The sequence below is a fragment of the Camelus bactrianus genome, chromosome X (genome assembly GCF_048773025.1).
Source record: "Camelus bactrianus isolate YW-2024 breed Bactrian camel chromosome X, ASM4877302v1, whole genome shotgun sequence".
Taxonomy (NCBI): domain Eukaryota; kingdom Metazoa; phylum Chordata; class Mammalia; order Artiodactyla; family Camelidae; genus Camelus; species Camelus bactrianus.
The window spans coordinates 117,112,011-117,136,507 of record NC_133575.1 but is presented as its reverse complement, the minus strand read 5'-3'; the positions used below and the strand labels follow the sequence as shown (position 1 = coordinate 117,136,507).

Sequence of the window (24,497 nt, the reverse complement as noted above, 5' to 3'; positions counted from 1 at the left end):
CCGCCACCCGGGCAGCCCGCCCTGCAGCCGGAGGGGCGGGGGGCGCCCCGGCGCGCGGCGGCAGGGATCATTTCCTTGGAGCGCCGGCGGTCGCGGCGGCACTCCAGCTCGGGGGCGGGGCGGCGGGCCTGGGAGCCTGGGAGGGCTCCGCCCCGGGCGCCGCGCTCCGGACCGCGTTACCGCCCACTCTCGCCCCGCCTCCGGCTCCCCGCGGCGGGCTTCGGGCCGCCTCTGCTGATGCCGCTGGGTGTGCGGAGCGGGAAAACGTCCGCTCCCCGGCCCGATGCCTGACTGTAATGTATCCCGTCAGCCACCCTCAGCAACCTATGTCCTGTCCGCACTGCTAAAGGCGATTCCTCTGGCGTGTGTCCCTTCAGCGACCCAGGGAGGGGGCAGTTCCCAAGGGGGGCGGGGTCAAGCTCGTTTGAGGCATTCTCATCCGGGCATTCCCCAGATGCCGCAGCCGCCATCTTTGTTTTGTGCTGAAAGTCGTTATTGACGCCCGCGGACGGCCGGGCGAGGGGAAGTGGCAAGATGGCGGCTCCCAGGGCGGAGGCGTGGACGGGAGATGAGGGGGCCACGAGGCTCGGTACGCCTGTGCCTGACCCGAGCGCGGCCTGACGCCCAGCCAAGCGCGCAGTGGCCCCGGTTCCTCGCCGCGAAGCAGCCTGGTGTTCCTTTAAGAGGCCTCGGCAGGGAGAAGCTTGCGAGGGTGGGGGGGGAGACAGTGACGTCACCCGACTCCGCCCCCTCGCCCGACCGCCGCCGCCGCCATGTTTAGTTGTTACTTCTTCACACAAGATGGCGGCTCCCAGGGAGGAGGCATGAGCGCCCTGCCGTTACCGCTCCTCCTGCCGTACAGTTGCCACTTCGGGGCCTAACTCTGCCTCTTTGGAGCGGCTTCTGTGGGAAGGAGTCATAAGGAGGGAAGTGAGGATTGGACGCTGCCTTGCGTTTGGTTTGCAGTGGAAGAACTGAGCCAGGAGGAAGAGAATAGGGGGGAAGGGGGAGCTAGTCTCAAGATGGCGGCTCCCAGGGCGGCAGGCGCAGCCTGAGCAGCAGAGGCGGACTAAGGGGGGAGGTTCGAGACTTCACGAGCCATACGGCGCGAGCCTCCGAGCAGCCCTCGAGAATTCAAACTCGTTCCACTGGCCTCCGGCGCGCCTCTATTCCTTACGAGTGTCGAAGCTGTTTTGGGAGCGGTAGCTGCACTAAGTGCTGGGCGGGGAAGCGGGACGGTCTCAAGATGGCGGCTCCCACAATTGTGGTCTGAGCGCCGGCGGGGCTGGGACAACCGCGGCGCTTGTGGCTCCTTTCCACCCGCCCCGGAAGCCGGCCAGTGCAGGAGACTTGGGGGGTGTGGGAACCGGGCCGGGGCTCCGCCATTTCCGGCGGGGGAGGGCTACGACTGAGGAAGGGAGGAGAGAGAGGCGGCTCAAGATGGCGGCTCCCAGGGCCTCCCGCTTGAGCTTGTAAGTGCGAGCTCCCGGGCAAGTAGTCAGGGCGGCGGGACTCGGCGGCCTCCAGCTCCTCCGGTCTATGCGCGCGACAGTTTCGGGAGGCTCTTGAGGAGACCGGGTGAGCAAGAAGGCGGCGAAGAGCAGAAGGGAAGGAGAATAGTTAAGATGGCGGCCTCCATGGAGCAGTCCACCGCTGTGTGAGGAACCGCTTCTCCGTGAAAGCCGCCTTAGACGAAAGGGGGTGTGTGTGACTGGAATCGAGGGGCTGCATTCTCGCTTGGTGACTTTTTTACACTGCTCCCATTTCCGAAACTATGGCTTCGGCCGTGTCACCCGCCAACTCGCCAGCGGTGCTCCTGCAGCCCCGCTGGAAGCGAGTGGTGGGCTGGTCGGGTCCAGTGCCCCGGCCCCGCCACGGCCACCGCGCCGTGGCCATCAAGGAGCTCATCGTGGTGTTTGGCGGCGGCAACGAGGGGATAGTGGACGAACTGCACGTGTACAACACGGGTGAGTGCAAAGCCCGCTGGGTCCTCGGATCTTTCCCTCCCTCCATCTCCTCCCTCTCTCTCCTCTTCCCTCCCTTCCTCCATCTCCTCTCTCTCCCTCCCTTTCCTTCCTTCCCTCTCTCTATCTCCTCCCTCCCTCTTCCCTTCTCCCTCCCTCTCCCTCCCTTTTCCCTCTCATCCCTTCTCTTCCCCTCCCCTCCTGTCCTCTCCCCCTCCTCCCATTTCCCCCTCTATTCGCACTGATCTGCTTCTCCCTTCTGGGACCCTTTCCTCTTCCCAGCTTCTCTGCTTTTTCCTGCTCTTTTTCTCATTCTTACACCCCCTGATTCTGTGTTTGAGGGGTGCTTTTCATGATTGGAGAGGAGCCCTGTAGTCCGGCTGGTGAGGGAGCGGGGGCGTCGCCAGCGGTGGTGACTTCAGACATACACCGTTAACCCACGCTAGGCGGGCGGATGCGTCCCTTTGGCGCAGAGTCCCACCCCCTTCCTCCCTTCTCCTGCGCCTGCTCCGCTCTTCTCTAGTGCTCGTTTGGGAGAGATGACAACTTCTAGATTACAGATTAGTTCACTGTCTCGAGAAAAGGGGCAGACTTGAGCAGCCTAATCCCGACTTGGGGAGAGTGGGGGTTGTGTGCGGTGCTGGGGAACCGTCTCCTGGGTTGTGCAGGAGCCTTGGGGACCCGCAGATAGGACGGCATTGTTGCTACCCGCTTTCCAGCATTTACTTCTGCAGTGTTTTTCTCTTCAGATTCTTGTCTTGATTTGGTGCCCTTTGATGTAGGAGATGGATTTCATTGATCCCGCAGCGGACTAAGTAGTCACTTTCCTGACTCTCCTCTTCCCATGAGGTTGAGGAGGTTACCCTGCCCATTCTCTTGCCTCCCCCAGGCCCAAGGCCTGCTTGGTTGGGAGGAGCAAGAGAGATTCGGTGGTGGACTGAAGACCGTGGGGCGCCTCTGTCCCTGGGTGTTGCTGGTGTGCTGGCTTGCCTTTTGCTTGTTGCCTGGTGTCCTTGCTGGGTGTTTGGAGCTTAGCCACATCCTCCTGTGGCCCCCTCCCCCCATGGTGCCCCCTTGTTGGGGTTTGTACACCTAGCGCCTGGTGGGGCCTGAGCAGCCTGTTGAATGGTTGCCAGATCTCAGGACCTCACCCTGCTCGGAAGGAGGGGCCAGGCATTCTCTCTCAGTACAGTGGGCCTGTGTGTGCTCCCTTCTGGTCGACAGCCTGAGAGGTGGAGGCATGGTGGGGAAAACCTCCTCCCGAGTCAGCCCATGTTCTTTCTGGAAGCTCCCCTCCGCAGCAGGGAGTTGCAGGGGCTGGCTGCCATCACATCTAGCAAACTCTGTTTGCTCCAGGTCCATTTCCCAGGGTCCTGACAGTAGCGGCTCCTTGGGTCCGGGCACCTCCTCCTGGCTCTGAGGTTGCTCTGGGGTCCAGGATGGTGGAGCTGGGCTCTTTGTTGGGTGCTTCTCTCCCCCACCTCCCCCGAGGCAGAGAGTACAGTTTTCTCTCCACCATGTAGGTTGTTGACTTTCAGAGGCCGGTGGGTTTCTGGTGACCCTTCGCATTCTGGGTCTGAGCACCTGTTGCCTGGAGTGAGGTTGGGCTGGTTGGCAGGGCTCTGTGCCAGCTCAGACAGCTGCGGCGGCCGCAGTTAGCCCAGTGAGGTAAGGCTGAGGGGTAGCACTGCTTTTAGAGAGGCCGCTGCCTTGAGCAGAACCTCCTAAACTCCTTGTACCAACTTCATTCTCAAGTAGGGCCTGGAGCAGGCTCCTTGGCAGGGAAATACAATTTTAGAAAGTAGGGCAGGGGCCTAATTATCATCAGCTCCAAAGTCCACTGTTTCCTGGGGCCTCTGCGTATTCATTAATTTATTAAAGTGAATTGACCACTTTGGTGTTAATTTCTCCTCCATCTGCAAGAATATGTCGTGTGGTAGAAAGTAGCCAGTCTTCTGAAGAGCTGCAGCCCTGGATTCTTCCAGCGGTAGCAGTTTGGAAAGTGCCCTAGTCAACTTCCTAGGTGACTTCTCAGGAAAGCCGCTAGCAGACCCACCTCCCTGGTCCTCACCGAGTGTTTGTGCGTTATCTGATGGAGCCTCCAGCTTCTACTCTCAGAGAGAGGGGCTTGGTATTGCCCATCTCGCACCAGCCATGAAGCAGATGTCTTGTATCCCTAGGGCATCTTAGCTGCCGCCTTGATGGCCACCTTCCTGCTTACCTCGGTTTTGTTTTAAATGAGGTCAGAGCATATTCTCCAGCACTTTTTCTTCTCCAGGACAGTGCTCAGAGCCGCACCCTTTGGAGAGAGTGCTAACCTGGAAGCACTGCCTGTTGCTAAGACAAAAGGCTCCCGGGGCACATGTGTGCTTTGCTGTCTTGGTTCACTCAGTGATCTGGGGGGTCTTGGGACTGGGGGATGGCAGGTGTGCACTTGAAGGGTGTGTGTGCTTCCTCTTCAGGGGCTGGGGGATGCTTCACTGGCCTTTGGGAGATCTTAGGGTAGCAGCTGTCCTTGACCTCAGGGAATTTTATTTCCACAGCAAAGCGGATTACCCAGAGGACCTGGCCCTGACAGGGTGGGGTGCGCCCTGGTGAGGGGAGGGCGTAGCTGGTTGCCAAACCAGTCACCCAAGGCTGATCTGCCTCAGTGTCCTGAATGTCGGTGACTGATACAGCTGGAAGGAGCCTTGGAAAAATCTAGTGGAACTTCCTTGTTTTTGGACATGAGGAAATTGGGGTTTGAGAGCGGAAGTGACAGGTCCAGGGTCACCCTGCCAGCAGGTGGTGGAGGCGGGCAGAGGACAGACCTTCGAGGAGACTGTTGGGCTGTCTCTGCCTTCAGTTAACTGGCGCAGGCCACCTCCTTGGAAACACCTCCCTGTTCCTCTGTTGCTGTGGCAAGTCAGTTGCTGAGTTGGGCTTGTCTCAAACCTGTTCCCCTCCTTTCCGGGCCTCGTCTTCTCACTGGCTTGCGCACACAGTCACTTCCTGATTGGCCGCACTGGTTTCATTTGTCGGGATATCCTGTTCACCCTTCAAGGCCCACTCCAGTGTCACCTCTTCTGAGAAGCACCCCCTCCCAATCACCCCTGCTTTGTGCTCCCGAGGCTCCGGCCTCTTCAGGGCTGCTCTTCCCCTTGTGGGAGGAGGGCGGCCAGCCTCCTTGATGGGGACTCTGAGGACCGGAGCCCCCTCTTTGCCTCCAGGCACCTGGCGCCGCTCTACCACACAGGAAGCACCCCAGTGTGACAGCCAACGGAAGGCGGCTAGTGGGGCTCCATCCTCTCCCAGCTCATGAGAACAGGCCGCCCTTCCTCACACCCTCTTCCTGCTGAGCATATCAGAAGTGATGGACCCCGAGGTTGGGTTCCAGGACTCCCCACTGAATGAGCTAGAGATAATGTGATTAAGGGGCAGTGAGGGCAGCTGGCGTGTGGAAGAGATGGTTGTGCCATCTGAGGGCAGAGTGGGGACTGTGGGTGATGTGACGAGAGCCGGGTGACGACTTCACACCACACACTGCACTGCTTGACTGCTTTTGGTGGGGCTGTAGTGGGCACTTGCCCTGCCCGGAGTGTTCTAGAATGAGATCAGCCCCTCTTGGGTCCTGTAGAATGAGCTCTCAGGACACCCTAGGTCACTTCTAGCCTGACCAGCTGAGTCAGTGGTCAGAGTGTGGGGAGAAAGCTCCAGGCTGACCCTGTTTACCACATCGCTTTTCCCAGCCCCGACTGATGACCCATAGCTGTGTGTGGCGCCACAAGGTGCCCAGGGAACCCGGGCAACCCTTAGATGGGCACCCAGCAGTCACTTCCAGTTGGTGACAAGGTTTTTGTCTCTCTGTGTGTTTTGGTGTGTGACCGCGGGTAAGTCACTTCCTCTCCTGGACTCCATTCCTTTATCCATTGAGGGAGGTCAACTGAGTGGCTCGCAGAAGTTTCTTTCAGCTTTTATCCCGGTAACTTGAATGAGATTCCTTCCCAGGATCGTGTGAGGCCATCACTCCCAGTTTGTGCAGGGCTGATTTGTCTCTGCATGGAAAACTGCCAGTTTTCTCGGTCTGGTTTTGCACCTTAAAGGAGAGTGAGGCAGAGGGCCCAGATCTGGGTCTGGGTGCGCACACCTGCAGCGGGTAGTCCACATTGCGCCTTTCCTGGGAAGGTGGCGGAGGAGAGCAGAGGAGGGTCAGGTGCTCAAGTCCCAGTGAGTCTGCTAAATAGTGGAAGGACCAACAGCCTGTTCCAAAGCAATCTGTAGAATTGGCAAGCGGAGAGTGATGGGGGCACCTTTACCTCGGGAAAGGCCGAACTGTCTCAAAAGGTTGAGTTGTGCTTTGAGATGGGGGCAGGCTTCGGCCAAGGTGCCTGTTGAGCCTTGAGGATGACAGCATAGGATTGATGACCAAGTGCGAGCCTGCGTGGAAATTCAGGCCAAGAAGCAGTGAGCAGCCAGGGCCTCCCTGCAGCACCATGCTCAGCCCAGCCAGACCCCTGGAGGTACTCCACTCACGCACAGGGCCCTGCCCACCTGCCCCTCGGATCCCAATCCGACTGCTCATGTTTGACCAAAACGAATGGAGAGGCATGGAATCAGATTTCTGACTGGCTACCAGTTTGAGGTTTTTGGAGGATGTGTGGTGTATCCTTTAGGGGACAGCCCTTTAAGTAGCGTGTAATGAAAGAGACCCCTCAAGAAGAGGATGTTTGTTTGCCTCTGACTTTTCCCACGGGCCTGGGCACCGCTGGTGTGAGGATGCAGGAGCCTGAGACTGGGGCACCTCTGACAGCATTCTGTGGTGCTGTGGGCGTGGGGTGGGGGCAGGGGTGTTGTGGACCGTCCTTGTCACCGAGGTTGATGCCAGCAGAGGCAGGCTCTTGCTCGCATCGTGCCCCGGCATCTGCAGAGAGGGAGGGCGCCGGCCTGCACCCGTCAGTCACTCTCTCAGCCAGTTAAAGGAGCAGCCAGAGGGCCCCCAGCAGGAGGAGCACAGGGCCACCAAGAGGGTATTTTGGGTGTTAGACATTTCTTTCTGATGACCCATCGAGTAGTAGGGGAAGGAAGTTGGTGGCCATGTCCCCACAAACTGATGAATTATCTTGGTCAGTGACTTCCTGCTTATTAAAACGACTGTGACAAGAACAGCCTGTTTTGAGGTGGCCTCTGAGGTCGGGGGGTTTGGAGGACGGCTTGGATGCAAAAAGCAGAAAGTCCCACATCCTTGGGAGAGGAAGCACTGTCTTGGCTCCTCCTTTCTTGGAGCACATTTTGAAGGCTGGTGGATTTGGGGTGTCAGAGGAGTGGGGGCTCTGGTTCTAGGAGCCCCTGACGTGTTCTTACTTCTGCTTCCTTTTGTCCCCCCAGCAACCAACCAGTGGTTCATCCCAGCCGTGAGAGGGGACATCCCTCCTGGATGTGCAGCCTATGGCTTTGTGTGCGACGGGACTCGGCTGCTGGTGTTTGGAGGGATGGTGGAGTATGGGAAGTACAGCAACGACCTCTATGAGCTCCAGGTGATGCCCTGCCACGAGTGCGCTGCCGGGACCTCCTCACTCCAACCAGGCGCCCACCTCACCCCAACCCTCCTACAAGTGGCCCAGCTCACCCCCAGTTTAACCACTGAGTCTTGATTTTGCAGGCAAGCCGGTGGGAGTGGAAGAGACTCAAAGCAAAGACGCCCAAAAACGGGCCCCCTCCATGTCCTCGGCTCGGGCACAGCTTCTCCCTTGTGGGCAACAAATGCTACCTGTTTGGGGGTCTGGCCAATGATAGCGAGGACCCTAAGAACAACATTCCGAGGTGAGGCTGTGTCCTCTTCTTGTGGAAGCCCGTAAAGGCAGGTGCGCTCGCTGCGCCAAGTCCTTTCTCTTGGGAAAGAAGAGGGTGGCACACACGCCCTGTCAGCTCTCCAGCTCTGTGGGTCCTGACCCCAGGAGGCCTCGTGGGAGGAGGGCCAGGCCGGGAGGGAGAAAGCTGGCCCCGCCTGGGGCTGCCTCCTGCTCCTCGCGTGCAGCTCCGAGCTGGCGTGGCCGCCGCCTGCAGCTTTAGCGATGGCTGTTTTCTGAGGGCCTTTCTCTAGAGTTGATCTTGAGCCGGTGCGCCCTTTCACCCGAGGCCCTCGCATTCTGCCTAGTGTCATGTGCAGGGCAGCCCTGCATCTCCCATCCTGCGTGCCTTTTGCACTTGGGCTCCTCCTCTGGAGCTTCTGGCAGCGCCTCCTTGGGAGTTAAGGTAGAAGACCTTGGAGTTCATGCGGCTTGAGGCCTCACTGTCTCCCAAAGAGTCTGCTCTTTGTCCGCAGAAGCTTGGGAGGCCTCTGGCGCATGTAGCCGGGACCCACCGCGATGGACCTTCCTTTTCCAGGTACCTGAACGACTTATACATCCTGGAATTGCGGCCAGGCTCTGGCGTGGTAGCCTGGGACATTCCTATCACTTACGGCGTCCTCCCCCCGCCCCGGGAGTCCCACACCGCTGTGGTATACACCGAGAAAGACAATAAGAAGTCCAAGCTGGTGATCTACGGGGGGATGAGTGGCTGCCGGCTGGGGGACCTCTGGACCTTGGATATTGGTAAGACGTGCGGGTGGAGCTCACGGGGAGGGGGTCTGTCCTGCTTGCCATCCGTCCTGTGGCGGGGTCAGGATAGGCACCTCTTTGGGGCTGTTGTCTTTGCCTTGAGCTTGTGGTGGTACTTTAAGAAAGAGGAAGACCCAGTTGGCTGAGTTGTTCGGCTAGCTTATAAGAGACTAAGAGGAGAGGCAGAGACCTTTCTAGAATGGAGTCGTGTAGGTTAGACCAGAGAGCATGAGTCTCCGCTGACTCCCTGGTGGCCAGGGCATGCCGGGAGTTGCGCTGCCCGGTCTGTCACCGGCAGATGAAGTCCAGAGACTATAAGGCCTCTGGGCACTGCCTGGTCTGGTAACCAGGAGGGCCATCAGGAGCGCTTGAAAGAAGTTCAGGCTGTTGAAGAAGGCTGAAGGGAGAAGGCGGCTGGTGACACATACCCTCTGGAGGGTTACATTGTCCTGTAGATCAGCACCAGCACTCAAAAGAAACGGTCTGTCAGGAGCATGGTTCCCAGCAGCGCAGTGCCTCCCCTCACCTGGCCTGCAGACAGTGGAGGTGGCGCGTGGGGAGGCGTTCCGTCAAGAGTTGGACCACGTGGGGTGTGTCTTGAGGGTGTGCCCACCGCACCCACCCCAGCCCTGAGAGCGGTGCTGGCTCACAGCGCACACTCAGGAGACACTCACAGAGATGCTTTTGCCAAGGTGGTAGACACTGCTTGGGAAAGGCCAGAACTTGCTGATCATAGGGCCCCCCGTGGCTGCAGGGAGGCCAGGCATAGAACCCCTACGTGGGGTCAGCACCTGCCTCCCACAGCCTTCCCCAGGTCTGGGGCCACGTCCTCTGGGTCTGAACAGTGTGGGTAACCTTCCCTTCTCCGTTGCTCTTTACAGAGACTCTGACGTGGAATAAGCCCAGTCTCAGTGGCGTGGCACCTCTTCCCCGAAGCCTTCACTCGGCCACGACCATAGGAAACAAGTGAGTAGCCGGCCATGGCCTTTTTCCTTCCTGGCCTGACCCCGCCCCCAACCCACCCCCAGTGGGCTCCAAGTTTTGTTCCAGCAATCCCTAAGGCCTGAGGAGGCCTCTCTTGGGCTGGGCTGGCATTCACCAGCCCTGTCTTTCCATCATGACCCTTGGGGACTGAGAGAAGACAGAGTCCAGGTAGAGGGGCACAGACTGTTCTAGATCCTCTACACCCGCAGCTGAGTGTCTTTGTCAATGCCAAGGTCCCAAAGTGAATAGAAGAACAATGGGGACTGAAGTGAGCCTTAGATGAGCCACACAGTGGTTCTGTGTGAGGGAGGTGACACAGTTCTTGTGAGGGCTGAGCCACCAAGTAGGAGAGGGCCACATCAAGAGCTTCATGCGTCTTGGGGAGAGCTAGAGGACCAAGCGTGTTTAGAACTTTCTGGATGGAAGAGGTGGCCTCTAGCTTGGCACCTCCTCTACAATCCTCTCCTACTCTTCCCTCCCTCGTCCCAGAATGTACGTGTTTGGTGGCTGGGTGCCTCTCGTCATGGATGACGTCAAAGTGGCCACACACGAGAAGGAGTGGAAGTGTACCAACACACTGGCTTGTCTCAACCTGGGTATGGCCTCCTCGGGCTTGGAGTGGCCTGTGGAGGGCTGTGGGAGGCTGGCCTGCCTCGGCCCTGAGAGCTGTGTGGGGAGTGCAGGGAGCAAAGCCTCCTCTAAGGCCCGTGCCCCTAGGACCCACGAGGACTAGCCAGTGGTCGGAGCGCTCTGAGGGACGCTCCTGCTTTGCACTTTTTGAAGAGGCTCTTTCTACCCAGATTCACCACGGGAGCCTCCCGCCCAGCTCACCCACGCTGCAGGGCCTTTCCGTGCATCCGAGCATTGCCTATAGGTTCCTTTCCAAACAAGCAAATGGGACGGCTGCCTGCTCTACGCAGCGCAGTGCCTGGCCTTTTCCGTTTTCTCTGTCTTGGAGACCGTCCCATCCCTACACGGCAAGTGGCCTCATTCTTTTGAATGGCTATCTTGGTGTCGAAACTTGCACCGACGCTGCTCCGTGAGTATCCTTGCACCGCTCTCACCTCTGTGCAAGTGCACCTGAGGGGGAATACCTAGAGGTAGAGTTGCTGTCAGAGGGATGTTGTCAAACACGCAGACGGCCCTGGTGGTGGCGGCCCGGCGACCGTCGGACCGTCTGCTCCTCGCCAAGTCCAGTAGGTGACGGACTCTCCCGGTGGGCCTACCCCTGCCCCCGGCTCACCTTGAGCCCTGGCTGCAGCGGGCACGAAAATCAAACTGCCAGGCACCTTACAGGTTAAGTTTGTGTTTCTCTGAGTTTGAGCCAGGGTATGTATTGTCTCAGATCCTTCTGTCATCTTTTCCGTAACTTGCGTTCCCTTTTGCCCAGCTCTTTCTAGAGGCTCTTGTGTTGTTTGATGTGCAAGAAGTGAAACCTTTGACTGTGCCTTTCAAGTAGTTTTCCCAGTTTGTAGTTCGTGCTTTATAATTTTTCATGGTCTCATGCCATACAGAGTTGTGTTTTTTGTTTTGGTTCTGATTTAGTAATCTCTAATGACTTCCTGGTTTTAATTCCCCATCCCTGACAGCAAATGGCCAAAGAGCCACTGTGGTTGTCGGTTCCCCTGGCCCCTGCTGACCTCCGCCCCCTGCCATCCCCAGATACTATGGCCTGGGAGACCATCCTGATGGACACACTGGAGGACAACATTCCCCGGGCCCGAGCTGGCCACTGCGCCGTAGCAATCAACACTCGCCTGTACATTTGGAGTGGGCGCGACGGCTACCGAAAGGCCTGGAACAACCAGGTCTGCTGCAAGGACCTCTGGTACCTGGAAACAGGTAAGGCCAACCTGAGGCTGTCGCCTTTGTCGTGCCCAGCCCTGAGGTCTCTGTCTTCGCTTCCTCACCCGCTGTGCTCTCTTACAGAAAAGCCACCACCCCCGGCCCGGGTACAGCTGGTGCGAGCCAACACCAACTCCCTGGAGGTGAGCTGGGGGGCAGTGGCAACAGCCGACAGTTACCTTCTGCAGCTCCAGAAATATGACATTCCTGCCACGGCTGCTACCGCCACCTCCCCCACACCCAATCCAGTCCCGTCTGTGCCTGCCAACCCTCCCAAGAGCCCTGCCCCGGCAGCAGCCGCACCTGCTGTGCAGCCGCTGACCCAAGTAGGCATCACGCTCCTGCCCCAGGCTGCCACCGCGCCCCCGACCACCACCACCATCCAGGTCTTGCCGACGGTGCCTGGCAGCTCGATTTCCGTGCCCACTGCGGCCAGGACACAAGGTGAGCTGGGGGCGGGCAATGGCCCACCAGGAGACAGTGTGCCTGAATGAGGGCTGCTGGGCTGACGGCACCCCTGGCAGCCATTAGCACAGGCTTGTGGCTTGTGGCCAAGAGCTGGCGGGGGTGGGGGGCTTGGTCCTTCCCTTGGAGACTGTCACTGAGGGTGTCTGGACGGGCCGAATGTGAAGACCAGCAGGGCACAGAAGCCATTTGACACTGGACGCAGTGGAGGGGCTGGGGCTCTGCTGACAGCTGCCCCTCTCTTGCCAGGTGTCCCTGCTGTTCTCAAAGTGACTGGTCCTCAGGCTACGACAGGAACCCCGTTGGTCACCATGCGACCTGCCAGCCAGGCTGGGAAAGCCCCCGTCACCGTGACCTCCCTTCCTGCAGGCGTGCGAATGGTGGTGCCTACGCAAAGCGCCCAGGGGACGGTGAGGGGCCAGTTGCTGGGCTGGGCTGGGTGGGACAGGACTTCCTGGTGGTCCATGGCATGCTGACTGGGCTCGAATCCCCCCCCAACCCGAGCACCAGGATGCTGGGCCTTTCCCAACTGGCCAGCTTTGATGAGGCAACCTCTTGTTACTAGTTTGGTGAGGATTCATGAGTTGGTACCTCAGGAGGACCTCCCTGCCATCTGATCTGAGGGTGTTTGAAACGTTTGCTTTCTTGTCCTGAGGCCCCTCTGAGGGGAGAATCTAGCCTGCGGGGTGTGACTCAGGTCCACAGAGGGGGACTGTATCTGACGCCGTGGTCTTTAGAAAAGATGCAGAACTGCAGGCAGACTCCTGCCACTGGGTTGCCGAGCCTGGTAGGAGTCAAGTTTGGGGCCGGCAGAGCAGGGCCTGGCCTTCTGAAAAGCTGAGCTTCTGGCTGGGTTCTGATGAGGTTGGTAGGGTGGGAACTAGGTGGCCTCGATCCCGGCGCACCCCACACCTCACACGCCCCCACGCCCGCGCAGGTCATTGGCAGCAGCCCGCAGATGAGTGGCATGGCTGCCCTGGCGGCTGCTGCCGCCGCCACCCAGAAGATCCCTCCTTCCTCGGCACCCACAGTACTGAGTGTCCCAGCGGGCACCACCATTGTCAAAACCGTGGCTGTGACACCTGGCACTACCACCCTCCCGGCCACTGTGAAGGTGGCCTCCTCGCCGGTCATGGTGAGCATCCCCCGGGCTGGGTTCTCAGCCAGCAGCCTCAGGGCCGGGGACTCCCAGGCACTGTAATCGAACGGTGGTCACTTCTTCCGGGCTTTGGACCAACTTGCAGAGGCTGTAGGTCTGGAATTGGGGCTTGCTGTGGGCTGTGAAATAAGCAGTCCCCCTTAGGGGTGTGGCGGCCTCAGGCCAGACCTGTGGCCATTCCGTGTCCTCCCTTGCCTCCTAAAGGGAGGGCAAAGCAAACTGAGCTGTTCTTGGTGTGGGGAGGCACGACATGCGCAGAGCTCTGTGCACACCGGGACATTCCAGGCTGTTTCTCTCTGTGCCCCGCCATCACTCTTCTGTGCTCCCTCCAGGTGAGCAACCCAGCCACACGCATGCTGAAGACCGCAGCCGCCCAGGTGGGGACGTCTGTCTCCTCTGCTGCCAACACTTCCACCCGCCCCATCATCACGGTGCACAAGTCAGGGACTGTGACGGTGGCCCAGCAAGCCCAGGTGGTAACCACAGTTGTGGGTGGGGTCACCAAGACCATCACCCTGGTGAAGAGCCCCATCTCCGTCCCAGGAGGCAGTGCTCTGGTGAGTGATGGGTGCTGCCCGACTGCATGTGACAGTCCCTAGGCCATGCCCTTGTTTGGTTTCTGGATCACTCTTTGTGCTCCATCCTTTCCTTTTTAGATTTCTAATCTGGGCAAAGTGATGTCAGTGGTCCAGACCAAACCAGTTCAGACTTCAGCAGTCACGGGCCAGGCATCTACAGGCCCAGTGACTCAGATCATCCAGGTGAGCTTGTGGGCCCCAGACTGTGACACAGGCAAGAGTGGCCCTGGCCTGGGCCTAGAACTCACATCCCTGCCTAGATGAGAGCCCATGAGCACGTGTGGCACCGAAGGTCTTGCTGCTTAGTCCTGCGGTCTTCAGAATATCCTCTGAGCCACTTGGGCCACCAGGAGACTAGCCAGACCAGGCTTTCCACTAAACTTCCTACTCTGACAACGATACTGGTTCACCTTGCCTCCCTTCACGTGTTTTTCCCTTACAGACCAAAGGGCCTTTGCCAGCTGGGACCATCCTGAAGCTGGTGACCTCAGCAGACGGCAAGCCCACCACCATCATCACTACAACGCAGGCCAGTGGGGCAGGGACTAAGCCCACCATCCTGGGCATCAGCAGCGTGTCCCCCAGCACCACCAAGCCCGGCACGACCACAATTATTAAGACCATCCCCATGTCAGCCATCATCACGCAGGCGGGCGCCACAGGTAGGACTTCCCCCAGCGTGCCAGTGAGGACCCTTGTCGGGAGAGGAGAGCCAGACAGCAGCTGAGGGTTGGGCTGCGATTTGCTCTCGGCTTTTGTTCTGGTTTCCCTTCTTTTCCATCCTTTTTTTTACCCTTAGTCTTAGATGTGTCGGGAGGTAGTAGGAGTGTAGCGGTAGTTGCTGCTGCTTTGTTTTAACTGAGGGGCAGCAGGGGTAACGACTTGAAAGGGGGCCCAAAAGAGGCAGGTCATGGCAGCTAGTGCAGGGCTGAGCCCCAGAGGCAGCAGCCAGGGTGGGAGGTGGCTGCAGTCCCTCATGGCCCAACCTGAAGCCAAGCTGCACCTCCTCCAGGTGTGACCAGCAGTCCTGGCATCAAGTCCCCCATCACCATTATCACCACCAAGGTTATGACTTCTGGGACCGGAGCACCCGCCAAAATCATCACTGCTGTTCCCAAAATTGCCACCGGCCACGGGCAGCAAGGAGTGACCCAGGTAAGACAAAGCTGGCCCTCCGCTTGCCCTAGTGTTCAGTCCAGGACCCAGAAGTCCCCACGTTTCTTCCTCAGGGGCTGGGAGGGGGCAGCATCGGGTCCAGCCAGCCCGTAAATGACACTTTTTTCTGCTGTTCCAGGTGGTGCTAAAGGGGGCTCCCGGACAACCAGGCACTATCCTCCGCACCGTGCCCATGGGGGGCGTTCGCCTGGTCACCCCCGTCACTGTCTCTGCTGTCAAACCTGCTGTCACCACGTTGGTTGTGAAGGGCACCACAGGTGCGCAGCCTGTGGGCTGGGACGCCTTCCCTGAGGAAGGTGGTGGAGGGCACAGGTGCTCTCTCCAGGCAGTTTCCTGTCCCCATGGGGTATGCCCCAGAGTTCCCGCATCCCACCCCCATCTCCTTGCCTTTAGGTGTCACGACCCTCGGCACAGTGACCGGAACCGTCTCCACCAGCCTCGCTGGAGCGGGGGGCCACAGCACCAGCGCCTCCCTGGCCACACCCATCACCACCTTGGGCACCATCGCCACTCTCTCAAGCCAGGTGATCAATCCCACTGCCATCACTGTGTCGGCGGCACAGACCACACTGACGGCAGCCGGCGGGCTCACCACCCCCACCATCACCATGCAGGTAGTGGGGCTGGGGCGGCGGGAGAGCGCGCAGGTGCGGGTCAGGGACTCTGTGTGAAAGCACGTGAGCCAGCCTGAGGGTGCCGGTCTCCATCTTGGGCCATCCTTTCCAGGCTGCCTTCCAGTGCCGTGTGCAGCTGGGTCTTCTTTCTTCCCTCCTGTGTGTGGCACCCATGGGACGTTGTCCCCATGTTGGGAAAGCACGTTTCTTAGTCAGTTTCCTGTCGGGTGTGGTGTCGATACCGGACGTCAGCCATCTGCAGCTCTTGAGCACTAGTTCTTTCTGTAGCGGTCCTGTAGAGGGTACGACAGTTCCTCTTCGGACGCATGTAGTGTTGTTTTTCTCTTCACACATCTTTGCTGAATTCATGGAAGCAGTGAAGCATCTGTTGCTGGCCTTGGCGCAGCCTGGGGTCAGCAGGGTTCCCTCCGTGACTAAGGGCTGGCCCCAGCCCAGGCCCTGCTCCCGCAGCCCCTTTCTAGTCCCTGTGGCCCCCAAGGTGAAGCAGTGCCTCTCCCCGGGTTCCTGAGTGAATCAGTGTCTTGGGGTCAGAGGGTGAGCAGGCCTGGATTTGCCAGGGTTGTTGCTGTAGGAGCCAGAGCGGTGGTTTCGACTGGCGGAGATGACCCTGCAGGACTGTGGGAGGGACAGGCACATGAGAAGTTGCCCTAACGCTCCCCATCTCGCGTCTCCCCTAGCCCGTCTCCCAGCCTACCCAGGTGACTCTGATCACGGCGCCCAGTGGGGTCGAGGCCCAGCCTGTGCACGACCTCCCTGTGTCCATTCTGGCCTCACCTACAACAGAACAGCCCACGGCTACAGTCACCATCGCCGACTCAGGCCAGGGTGACGTGCAGCCCGGCACCGTGACACTGGTGTGCTCCAACCCGCCCTGTGAGACTCACGAGACGGGCACCACCAACACGGCCACCACCACCGTCGTGGCTAATCTGGGGGGGCACCCCCAGCCCACCCAGGTGCAATTCGTCTGTGACAGACAGGAGGCAGCTGCTTCTCTCGTGACCTCAACAGTGGGGCAGCAGAATGGCAGCGTGGTTCGCGTCTGCTCCAACCCGCCGTGCGAGACCCACGAGACAGGCACCACCAACACGGCCACCACTGCCACCTCCAACATGGCTGTGCAGCACAGTTGCTCCAACCCGCCGTGCGAGACCCACGAGACGGGCACCACCAGCACGGCCACCACCGCCATGTCAAGCATTGGTGCTGGCCAGCGGCGGGATGCCCGGCTTGCCTGTGCAGCCAGCACAGTCCCCACCGTGGTCCGGGTCAGCGTGGCTGCTGGGGTGTCAGAGGGAGCCCAGAGTTTGGTCAAGGCCGCGTGCCAAACCCGCCAGACCAGTGCAACCAGCACCACCATGACTGTGCTGGCCACTGGGGCCCCATGCCCAGCCAGCCCGCTCCTCAGACCGAGCCTGGCGCTGGAGGCTGGAGGCCACGGCACCACGCTCGTGCAGCTGGGCCCTGCGAGTGCCCGTGTCAGGCCCAGCGGCCAGGACAGCCATGTCACCGGCCTGGGCCAGCTGGTGCCCGTGGGGCGCCAGCTGGAGGCGCATCACACCCACACAACCAACAGCCCCGCCACCGCCCGCTCTACCGTGGGTGCCGGCGAGCCCGGCGAGGCGCGGGGGACCCCCACGCTTGTGTACGAGGGCGCACCCAGCGCCACTGTGACTGCAACAGCCCTGGGGGCGCTGCTGTGCCCCTCTGCCACCGTGACCCAAGTCTGCTCCAACCCGCCGTGCGAGACCCACGAGACAGGCACCACCAACACGGCCACTACCTCGAACGCAGGCAGCGCCCAGAGGGTCTGCTCCAACCCACCGTGCGAAACCCACGAGACAGGCACCACCCATACACCCACCACCGCCACCTCCAGTGGGGGTGCGGGCCAGCCAGAGGGTGGGCAGCAGCCCCCTGCCAGTCGCCCCTGTGAGACTCACCAGACCACTTCCACCGGTACTACCATGTCAGTCAGTGTGGGTGCCATGCTCCCTGACGCCACCCCCTCCCACAGGACCCTAGAGTCCAGCTTGGAGGTGGTGGCACCACCCGCTGTCACCCCCCAGGTTGGTGCCGCATTGCTGGCTCCATTCCCGACACAGAGGGTGTGCTCCAACCCTCCTTGTGAGACACACGAGACAGGCACCACGCACACGGCCACCACCGTCACCTCCAACATGAGCTCAAACCAAGGTGGGTGAAGGCAGCCAGCCTGGCACTCGTGATCTCCTGGGGATTGGGGCTCAGTTAGAGGCGGTTAGGTGGTCAGATTCCATGGAGCTCAGCTTACCGGCCGGGCAAGTTCTCTGGGCAACTGTGTCCTTGGTGGCAGAGCCAGATGGAAACCCTGCCTGCCCACCTGCCTGCTTGGCCCCTGTTGGGTGAGGGCCTGTCACTGTCATTTGTGCTTGCCCCTCACAGATCCCCCACCGCCTGCCAGCGACCAGGGAGAGGTGGAGAGCACCCAGGGTGATAGTGTGAACATGTCCAGTTCTGGTCCCATCACAACAACAGTGTCCTCCACGCTGACCCGAGCTGTGACCACTGTGACACAATCCACTCCGGTCCCAGGCCCTTCGGTGCCGGTAAGAGCCCCAGGAGGGTCCTCTGCTGTCTCCCTCCTGCCCCCTAGCACCTCAGGCCTGTGCTGTTCTGGAACTGGACATCAGGTGGCACTCTTGCACCAGGCACTGTGTGCTCCTGGTTCCTCTTCCATGCCATAAAAGGGCAGCCTTGGGGTAGGAGGCAGTCCTCTAGTCCTTGGTGTCCCGTGGGTGCTTTCGTTTCTGTAGCTGTTCCTCATGGCTTGTCAGTTTGTTGGCGCCTGTAAGAGTGGCATGCCATGAGTCTGAGCACCTCTCTGGCTAGACCAGGAGGTCTCTCCGAAGATGAGTTAAAGTTGGCCAGCAGATCTGGAGGGGCTCTGCTCCTCTTGGCTGTGCCCTCTGCTGCTCAGTGACCTGCTGCCTCTGCCCATCGAACAGGGCAGCACTGGCCTGCTGAGAATGAAAATACAGGCCCGCAGGGAGAGGTGAAGTTCTGCCTGGTTCTGGTCTTCCTCTCCTCCCCTCTGACGGGGACTTCTCTCCCTTTCTAGAAGATCTCATCAGTGACTGAGACTGCCCCAGGGGCTCTGACCACCGAAGTCCCCATCCCGGCCACGATAACAGTGACCATAGCCAACACAGAAACTTCTGACATGCCCTTCTCTGCTGTTGACATCCTGCAGCCCCCAGAGGAGCTCCAGGCCTCGCCAGGGCCTCGCCAGCAGCTTCCGCCGCGGCAACTCCTGCAGCCCGCCCCCGCGCCTCTGGTGGGGGCGTCCGCCGAGGTCCTGCCCGCCTCTCAGGCCCCTGAGCTCCAGGCCGCCGTGGATCTGAGCAGTACAGGGGACCCGTCTTCAGGCCAGGAGCCTGCCAGCTCAGCCGTGGTGGCTACTGTGGTAGTCCAGCCACCCCCACCCACACAGTCGGAAGTAGACCAGTTGTCACTTCCCCAAGAGCTGATGGCCGAGGCCCAGGCGGGCACCACCACCCTCATGGTGACAGGGCTCACCCCTGAGGAGTTGGCGGTGACGGCTGCTGCCGAAGCAGCTGCCCAGGCTGCAGCCACGGAGGAAGCCCAGGCCCTGGCCATCCAGGCGGTGCTCCAGGCCGCACAGCAGGCCGTTATGGGTAGGTGCTGGGGGTAGGTGGTTCACCAGGCTGCCTTCAGTCGAGGCCCCCGTGGGAGCCCAAAGGGGACAAAGGACACCCCTTGGGAGGAGTGAGGACACGGGGTTCCGGAGCCTCCCTGCTGACAGCCCTGGTCGGTGGGTGGTGGTGATGGGCAGCCTGAGGAGAGGAGGCCCCTCCTCTGCCAGGGCGGCACAGGTCAGATGTGGCGGGGCAGGCAGCTGAGCCTGGTGCCCTGGAAGGATGCAGGACCCTTTGGCTTAGGTGAGGGCAGCTCTGGGGGCTCTAAGGGCCTGCACCTGTTGAGACTGCCCTGGGCTCTGGAAGGGGTGTGACTGTGGGAAGCCAGGATGGGCTCTCCTTGTCTGCTGTTCCTCTTGAGGAGTACGTTTCCCACTCTGGAGCAGGCACCGGGGAGCCCATGGACACATCTGAGGCAGCGGCCACGGTGACACAGGCCGAGCTGAGCCACCTGTCGGCTGAGGGCCAGGAGGGCCAGGCCACCACCATCCCCATCGTGCTGACGCAGCAGGAACTGGCCGCCCTGGTGCAGCAGCAGCAGCTCCAGGAGGCTCAAGCCCAGCAGCAGCAGCACCACCTCCCCACTGAGGCCCTGGCCCCTGCCGACAGCCTCAACGACCCGGCCATCGAGAGCAACTGCCTCAACGAGCTGGCCGGGGCTGTCCCCAGCACCGTGGCCCTGCTGCCCTCCACGGCCACGGAGAGTGAGTGCAGCCTGGCCTAGCCGTGGGCACATTTCCCGCAGCACTGCTCCCCCAGGGGACTCAGCTGATGGGGGAGGAAAGGGAGGTTCTCGTCTAGCCCAGGAAAGGGGCTCACGTGCCGAAGCCGGGTATGTGGGGCCTTTCCTGCTGATGCCTCTTGTCCTCCCAGGCCTGGCTCCGTCCAACACGTTTGTGGCCCCCCAGCCAGTTGTGGTCGCCAGCCCCGCGAAGCTGCAGGCCGCGGCTACCCTGACCGAAGTGGCCAATGGCATCGAGTCCTTGGGCGTAGTGAGTCTGGGGTGATGGGGCATTAGGGGTGGGGACTGCATCTGGGTGCCAAGGGCCTGATCTCTTCTGCCCTTTGTGTCTTCCAGAAGCCAGACCTACCGCCTCCACCCAGCAAAGCCCCTGTGAAAAAGGAGAACCAGTGGTTTGACGTGGGGGTCATTAAGGGCACCAATGTCATGGTGACACACTATTTTCTGCCACCAGATGATGCAGTCCAGTCTGATGTAAGTGTCCCTGGGAGCTGATACCCTCAGGTGGGCAGGGACTTACGAAGCTTCCCGGGGGTGTTCTCTGTCTTAGGGCTGCCCGGTGCAGAGCCCTCCCCCACATACGCCTTCTTCCTGTACCCAGTGAAGCAGTGGAGAAGCCCTGTCTCAGCCCACCTCACCCTGCCCCCCTCCCCCGCCCACCACAGACCTGCATCATCCCCAGGGAGGGAAACCGCTCTGCTGGCTCCAGAGCTGGACCCTGAGCTGCCCTCTTGACAGTGAGGCTCATGTCACCTTCGTCTCTCTCTTCCTGTTCTCCCGGCCCCTTTTCCCAGGATGATTCGGGCACCGTCCCCGACTATAACCAGCTGAAGAAGCAGGAGTTGCAGCCGGGCACTGCCTATAAGTTCCGTGTCGCTGGGATCAATGCCTGTGGCCGGGGGCCCTTCAGTGAGATCTCAGCGTTTAAGACGTGTTTGCCTGGCTTCCCAGGGGCCCCCTGTGCCATTAAAATCAGCAAAGTGAGTCTCGCTGTGGGGTCACTCTCTGTCCTCGGCTAAGCCTGTACAAACGGGGCTCCCTTCTGCACTGGGCCCAGTGAGGGTGACTCAGGAGGGGCCCCAAGATGTGGGCAGAGTCAGCTGGGTCTGGGGTGAGGCTCCTGGTCCTGGCTCTGTCACCCTTTGCTGGGGTGACAAGGATAAATTCCTTCCTGGCCCCCCTCCCTGCCGCCCGCAGTGTGGCAACTAATGTTCAGTGTGGGTGTCCGCTGCAAGCCACAGTCGACGTGTCTTTCACCTAAGCCTTAAACCATAATGAGGAGTTCGAGGGCCTGTTGTTCTGATAAGGAAACTGAGGCACCAGGAGGCTCAGTGACAGGTTAGCAGAGCAGGTGTAGAATGCTGTGTGTCGAGTCCGCATTCATTTTACTTCGTCGTGATGCCGGGCTGCCTTCCAGGTGGGGCTGATGAGGCGTCTCTTCCCAGCCTCTTGAGCTCTGCTGGGAGATATGTCTGTTGTGCTAGGAGGAAGGGTGATGTGTGAGCACTCAGTTCTGGAATCTTTGACATGTTCTAGCCCTCCTGTTCCCAGACGGGCAGGGTGGGAGTAAGTCACCAAGGCCAAATGTGGCACAGCTTGACCTCTGCCCCCTGGGTCTAGAGTCCGGACGGTGCTCATCTCACCTGGGAGCCGCCCTCTGTGACCTCCGGCAAGATTATCGAGTACTCGGTGTACCTGGCCATCCAGAGCTCACAGGCTGGGGGCGAGCCCAAGAGCGCGCCCCCAGCCCAGCTGGCCTTTATGCGGGTGTACTGTGGGCCCAGCCCCTCCTGCCTCGTGCAGTCCTCCAGCCTCTCCAACGCCCACATTGACTACACTACCAAGCCTGCCATCATCTTCCGCATCGCTGCCCGGAATGAGAAGGGCTATGGCCCGGCCACCCAAGTCAGGTGGTTGCAAGGTGAGTATGGTTCACTGGGCTCCTGGGGCCCACTCTGGGGAGGGGCATGGGCAGTGGAAGCCCCCAGTGAGCATCAGGTGGGCCAGGGGACCCAGTTCCTGGCTGGGTTTTGGAGCTTTAAGTTCTGGGGCATGTGATGGCCTAGGGTGCCATGGCAGTGTCTAGGGGTACGGAGAAAGCATCTTGAGGGGTTTGAGGTGAGTTGGGATGGGGAACGGAAGCCCCAGGCTGCCCTGTCAGGTTTTGTGCCTACTCCCACTAGGCTGAGTCCAGGCTGGCCAGCTGTGCTGCGGGGCTGGACAGGCGGGGGTTTGCACTAGTCTTGCTGTCGGCCTGTTGGGTGGCCGTGTGACTGCAGTGCTCACCTGCCACCCCTCTGTCCTTCCAGAAACCAGTAAAGACAGCTCTGGCGCCAAGCCAGCCAGCAAGCGGCCCATGTCCTCTCCGGAAATGTAAGCAGGAAGTGCCTTTCAGGAACCTTCTGAGACTGGGGGTAGGCGGATCCTGTGGGAAGGAGCAGTGGAGAGTAGGGAGAGGGGGATGTTTAACTGGGTGTGACCCCGCTGGGTACCTGCCAGGATCCCCAAGGAGTCCTGCTCGATTTCCTGTCGGGACCCATGCTGACATTCTCTTTGCCTTTGCCTCCCGCCTTCGAAGGAAATCTGCTCCAAAGAAATCTAAGGCAGATGGTCAGTGAGAAGCAGCTGCCGGCACCTGGGCTCTTCTCCAGACCCCCCTCTGCTTCAGGATCGCCACCCGCCAGGGCCTGCCCATCCCTCCCGCCCGGCGCTCGCACTTCACCCTCAGAGCCACTGGCTGCTGTTCTCTCTCCCTTTCTCTCTCTCTGTTTTTAAAATAATCTCAAGAAAGCACATTTTACCATTGCTGTTGGGAGGAAGCGGAAGGCGGACATGGAAGAGCAGCAAGCATGTGAGAGCGCAGGGTGCCTTCCTCCCCTCTTGGGCCCAGCGCTGGGCCTTCGTTCAGCTGGGAGCTGAGCTAGAGTCTGGAGGCCCTCAAGGGAGGGATGGAGAAACTGAAAACCAAGACGATGGAAAGCACGCACCTCCGACGCCTGCACGCCTCATGCTGTTTGTCTCCCTCATGCTGGAGGGAGCAGCCAAGGCCTGGGGGGGCGGGCTTGGAGACCAAGGAGAGGCGCTCCCCCAGCCCTGTCCCCCGCCTCTGCTCCAAGAGGCTTTACAGGGCACCCGGGACTGGGTGTCTGTCTGCTATTTTATTTTGTTACTTTAGCATTTCCCGCCCCTCGGCTTATCCAACCCCGTCTCTGCCCTGCAGTCCCACTGGAAGCTGCCGCGTTTTCTCAAGAGGCCTTCGTCTCCCCTGCCACCTTCTTTTCCATTTAAAAAAGAGAAGAAAGAAAAAAGGGGGTGGAGAAGGAACCCTGAGGTGGCCTGAGCAGTGTTCTGTGAAAACCTCCTGACTCCCAGTTGGGGCACAGAGAAGCCCCCACCGAGCCTGGCCTCGGCCTCCTGGGGTCGGGGCTCAGGGCCACATCACCAACTGCTGCATTTGTTGTATTTTTTTTTTAAGTTGAAATTGATGAAGTTAACATTTTTTATTGTATTTTTAGCCTTAGTGTGTGGGGTTTTGTCCCTTTTTTTTTTGTTATTGTTAGCTGTGTACAGAATGTGTTTTTGTTTTTTTTTTTAGTTTTTTCTTCCTTGGCCAAGCCTTGGCAGGGATCTTCCTGGAGGAAAAGCTGGGAGCAACTGGGGCAGGAGAGGCCTGGAGTCTCCCCTGTGGGCCTGGTGTTTGCCACCCAGCCTGATTTCCTCTTGCTGGCCCCTGCCCTCTGCCCCTTCGCCTTTCCCGGGGCCTCTGGGACAAAGGAGGGTGAACTGTCGAGCCTCACTCCCCTGGGGTAACTGCTCCACACTTAGAGGCTTGAACTTGCCAGTCTGCTGGAGCCTGAAACCAGGTTTCTGAGGAGGATGGCCTGAAGGTGGGGCTGCTGCCTGCTACCCAGTCCTGGGTTCACAGCGCTCTCCACGACCCCCAGGCTCGCTTGCCTGGCATGACCGGCTTAGGGCATCTGACACCTACAACCGCCACTTCCTGCAGCCCCCCCCCCCCAGCGGCAAAGCTGTAAGAAAGGGGGTGCATGATGGAGGGGAACTCAGCCTCAGAGGCAGCCTGGGAGGGCAAGTTGTGTGGTGTCACCGAGTCTATGAATTTGCAGTGCAGTCCCCAAGCTGGGCCCATCCTCCTAGGGCCAGACTTGGGGGGCTTGGGGCTCTGCTTGGAGTGGCTAGTGAGACAGCTTTTTGCCCCATGCCCAAGCTTTAGGTAAGGAGCAATGCTTGCAAGCAGGTCACACAGAAGGATTTAAAACGAGCAGCCAATCTTTTCAGACCCCCTATCTCTGCTCTGGAGACGCAGCTGTGGCTGGTGGGACCCCGGCCTCTGCAAACCCCCGCCCCCAGCCCATGCCCTCTGGGGCCTCTGGTTTGTTGTATTATAGTATATTTCGCTGTGGAAAATGTCATGTTTAGTCACCTTGGAGCCCCCTCGCCTGGCCCCATTGTTTTCCCCCCACCCTCTTCCCGAGCGCCCTTTGATTTCTCTTGTTTCTGAAAACAGTACACCCGTTCATCTATTGTAGAGTAACTCCCCGTGACTCAATATTACCATAGTGCGATGTCGTTTTGTGCTATTTTGAACAATTAAAAGACTTTTTTTGAAATAATCTGTGTTGTGCTGTCTGGGATTCCCACAGGACGAGGCTGGA

General features: G+C 59.9%; 1 protein-coding gene across 7 annotated transcripts; it reads left to right on the top strand.

Annotated features, from left to right (window-relative positions):
• Positions 1 to 247: 247 nt before the first annotated feature.
• Positions 248 to 24,455, top strand: HCFC1 (host cell factor C1). Of its 7 annotated transcripts, XM_074359039.1 has the most exons (27): positions 248 to 1,967; positions 7,329 to 7,477; positions 7,603 to 7,763; positions 8,328 to 8,536; positions 9,424 to 9,508; positions 10,016 to 10,122; positions 11,189 to 11,368; positions 11,456 to 11,514; positions 11,722 to 11,815; positions 12,086 to 12,246; positions 12,774 to 12,971; positions 13,328 to 13,552; positions 13,652 to 13,756; positions 14,016 to 14,235; positions 14,586 to 14,728; positions 14,868 to 15,006; positions 15,143 to 15,363; positions 16,062 to 17,580; positions 17,809 to 17,972; positions 18,485 to 19,061; positions 19,466 to 19,786; positions 19,956 to 20,074; positions 20,161 to 20,298; positions 20,619 to 20,804; positions 21,445 to 21,745; positions 22,134 to 22,197; positions 22,403 to 24,455. In XM_074359039.1, exons 1-27 carry the CDS (start codon positions 1,775 to 1,777, stop codon positions 22,440 to 22,442), a joined length of 6,078 nt encoding a protein of 2,025 aa, XP_074215140.1. In that variant the 5' UTR covers positions 248 to 1,774; the 3' UTR covers positions 22,443 to 24,455. The 7 variants fall into 7 exon arrangements, with proteins under 7 accessions (XP_074215140.1, XP_045379389.2, XP_074215139.1 ...); XM_045523433.2 differs by having other exon boundaries at positions 11,456 to 11,815; positions 18,617 to 19,061; positions 19,469 to 19,786; XM_074359038.1 differs by having other exon boundaries at positions 11,456 to 11,815; positions 18,617 to 19,061.
• The last annotated feature ends 42 nt before the right edge of the window (positions 24,456 to 24,497 follow it).